Source organism: Rhinopithecus bieti, unplaced genomic scaffold (genome assembly GCF_001698545.2).
Source record: "Rhinopithecus bieti isolate Rb0 unplaced genomic scaffold, ASM169854v2 scaffold_14225, whole genome shotgun sequence".
NCBI lineage: Eukaryota > Metazoa > Chordata > Mammalia > Primates > Cercopithecidae > Rhinopithecus > Rhinopithecus bieti.
In genome coordinates, this window is record NW_016807704.1 from 318,219 (window position 1) to 321,138 (window position 2,920).

The following is a 2,920-nucleotide window of genomic DNA, read 5'->3' on the forward strand; positions in this document are numbered from 1 at the left end:
AAAAAAAAAAAAAAAAAAACATCAAAAAGTGGGCAAAGGATATGAACAGACACTTCTCAAAAGAAGACATTTATGCAGGCAACAGACACATGAAAAAAATGCTCATTATCACTGGTCATCAGAGAAATGCAAATCAAAACCATAATGAGATACCATCTCACGCCAGTTAGAATGGCAATCATTAAAAAGTCAGGAAACAACAGATGCTGGAGAGGATGTGGAGAAACAGGAACACTTTTACACTGTTGGTGAGAGTGTAAATTGGTTAGACCACTGTGGAAGACAGTGTGGTGATTCCTCAAGGATCTAGAACTAGAAATACCATTTGACCCAGTCATCCCATTACTGGGTATATACCCAAAGGATTATAAATCATGCTGCTATAAAGACACATGCACACGTATGTTTATTGTGGCACCCTGCACAATAGCAAAGACTTGGAACCAACCCAAATGTTCATAATGATAGACTGGATCAAGAAAATGTGGCACATATACACCATGGAATACTATGCAGCCATAAAAAAGGATGAGTTCATGTCCTTTGCAGGGACATGGATGAAGCTGGAAACCATCATTCTCAACAGACTATCACAAGGACAGAAAACCAAACACTGCATGTTCTCACTCATAGGTAGGAATTGAACAATGCAATCACTTTGACACAGAGAGGGGAACATCACACACTGGGGCCTGTTGGGGAGTGGGAGGCTGGGGGAGGAGTAGCATAGGAGAAATAATTAATGTAAATGATGAGTTGATGGGTGCAGCAAACCAACATGGTACATCAAACCTGCACATTGTGCACATGTACCCTAGAACTTAAAGTATATATAAAAAAAAGAACAGAATTCTGATAGAGTCACATTTTCCTCCAAATTCCATTCACCTATTAAAAACAGTATCAGTGCTCAGTTGTCAGTTTAGGAAACAGTATGTCTTCAGTGAGGATTTTGAAGAAGAAGGGGAAAGAAAAACAATACTTTGACAGAGCAAAACTTACAAGAGGAAAAATATAAGAAACATTACTTGCCTTCCAGATCCCGATTTTCTTTTCAGGTTTCTGTAGTAAGAGCTCTTCTGCTATGTCTTTCATCTGCACCTGAAAGCAAAACCAATTTTTTTATCCCAGTAATTCAGACTAAAGGTTTGAAATCATTTACTAATTAAGTAGCTTAAAAAATGAGATAAAGGTTAACTTGGATAAGAGATAGTGAAGTTTAGGAGAAAGAGGATAAAACTTAAAAATGGAAGCCCTGTGGTCAGATACCAAATTTTTCTGAGCACTGTATTCTCATCTGTAAAACAGATAATAATAGCCAATTGTTATCACCCCAAATGATGATAGTTTCACTTGAGCTCACATGGGAACTGAAGCTGGAAAACAGTTATAACTTCTCAGACTTTTAGCTATTTTCTAGCCATATACTTTCACAACTAATTTTAAAAGAGTACTAAAAGTTACTCAACACGGAAATACAGTAGATATTTCTTGGGGTTATTGTCTATTCATATTATTTCCCCCTTCTTGGAAACCACTCATAACAAATCTGTGCTGTTGACTCTATCTCCCTGTCCATAGCAGATAGATCCAGAAGCAGATCTAGAGAGATAAGGACTAGAATCACTGGAGCTAAGTCTTTTTGATAGACAGAGCCAGGAGAAAAGATCTGAGAATTATTGCTGGGTTCCTACGGCTGTTCTGGCCTACGTCTTTTCTAAAGCTTGGGCGTCAACTCTTAAGTGTGTGAGATGTCCCAGCACCATTTTAGAATAAATCGTCACCCCTCCTTTTTGTCTTTGGTTCAAGGTTGCCAAAATCAGTTTATTTTTCTGGCCACCCAAAGAATGCTAAGTCAAGAAATTACTATGCATTACAATAAAATTACAGCAATAAACATAATGAGGAAATGTGGTAAATAATATTAGCAATCCAGATGTCCTTTTACTTGGCTTTGGATAGAGAATTGGAGTTAGCCTGAAGAAAGAGAATGAGGAGATTTGAGTTTTCCCAAAGCTTATTTCCAGAAACATTTTGCCTAAAGTCAATCCTTCTTCTTCATACTATAAATTCTGTCTTCCCAACTGTACTGTGTTTTCCATAAGTTGCTCAGCTCAAGTGACTAAGGGTATTTCCAAATAAGTAGGCCACAAAGTGTTTGAGAAACTGAATATAGAAGGAAGCTTTTCAGGTTCTTCCTGATTAGTATTAATGGCATGTGGCTTTGCATACTAAAGTCCAAAATTACGTGTTTTCTGACCTCTGTGTTATTTTTATAAAGATCAGGTTTGCCTGAAACCTAAAAACAAGGTATGCTAATGACATTTTAAATTATCAAAGAAATACTTCGTATAAAACAAAAACAAGACAAAGCAAAGACAAACCCACTTTACAAAATAAAAAGTAAAAATCCTCACTCCCCAAACCCATTCCCAGGAGGCATAGATATTTTTCTATCATAAGCATAAATGGATGGATGGATGGATAGATATGCATAGACAGAGATGTAAGTAAACGTAATGGGATTATCTTCTATATATTGTTCTGCATCCTCCTTGTTTTGTTCAATAAATGACATCTTTCATATAGTACATGTGGAAATCTCATATCTCATTTGGTAAGGAAATCTGCATATTTTTCCATCGTACAGAATTATCATAACTCATCTAATTCTTCCCCCATTTGATATTGCAATGAATATCCTTGTATAACCTTGTCCATTTGTGTGAGGACTTAATAATATTAAAAATAACAACTATATTAATAGATAAGATTTGAGTGTTTGCCATGTGCCAGGCACAATTCTAAGACACTAAGCACCTGTTAATTTCACTTCATTTTTCAGAGCAACCTCACTAAGTAATTACTATGACCAACTCGATTTTCTTTTTTTTTTTTTTTCTTTTTTTTTTATTATACT

General features: G+C 35.9%; 1 protein-coding gene across 2 annotated transcripts in view; it reads right to left on the reverse strand.

Moving 5' to 3' along the window:
* Positions 1-2,920, reverse strand: part of RGS22 (regulator of G protein signaling 22) — a 140,390-nt gene that overhangs the window by 49,347 nt on the left and 88,123 nt on the right. For both annotated transcript variants that reach the window (XM_017883365.1, XM_017883366.1), the window contains one exon: positions 1,033-1,101. In XM_017883365.1, the coding sequence (XP_017738854.1) occupies positions 1,033-1,101 (69 nt within the window). The remainder of the gene's footprint in view (positions 1-1,032; positions 1,102-2,920) is intronic.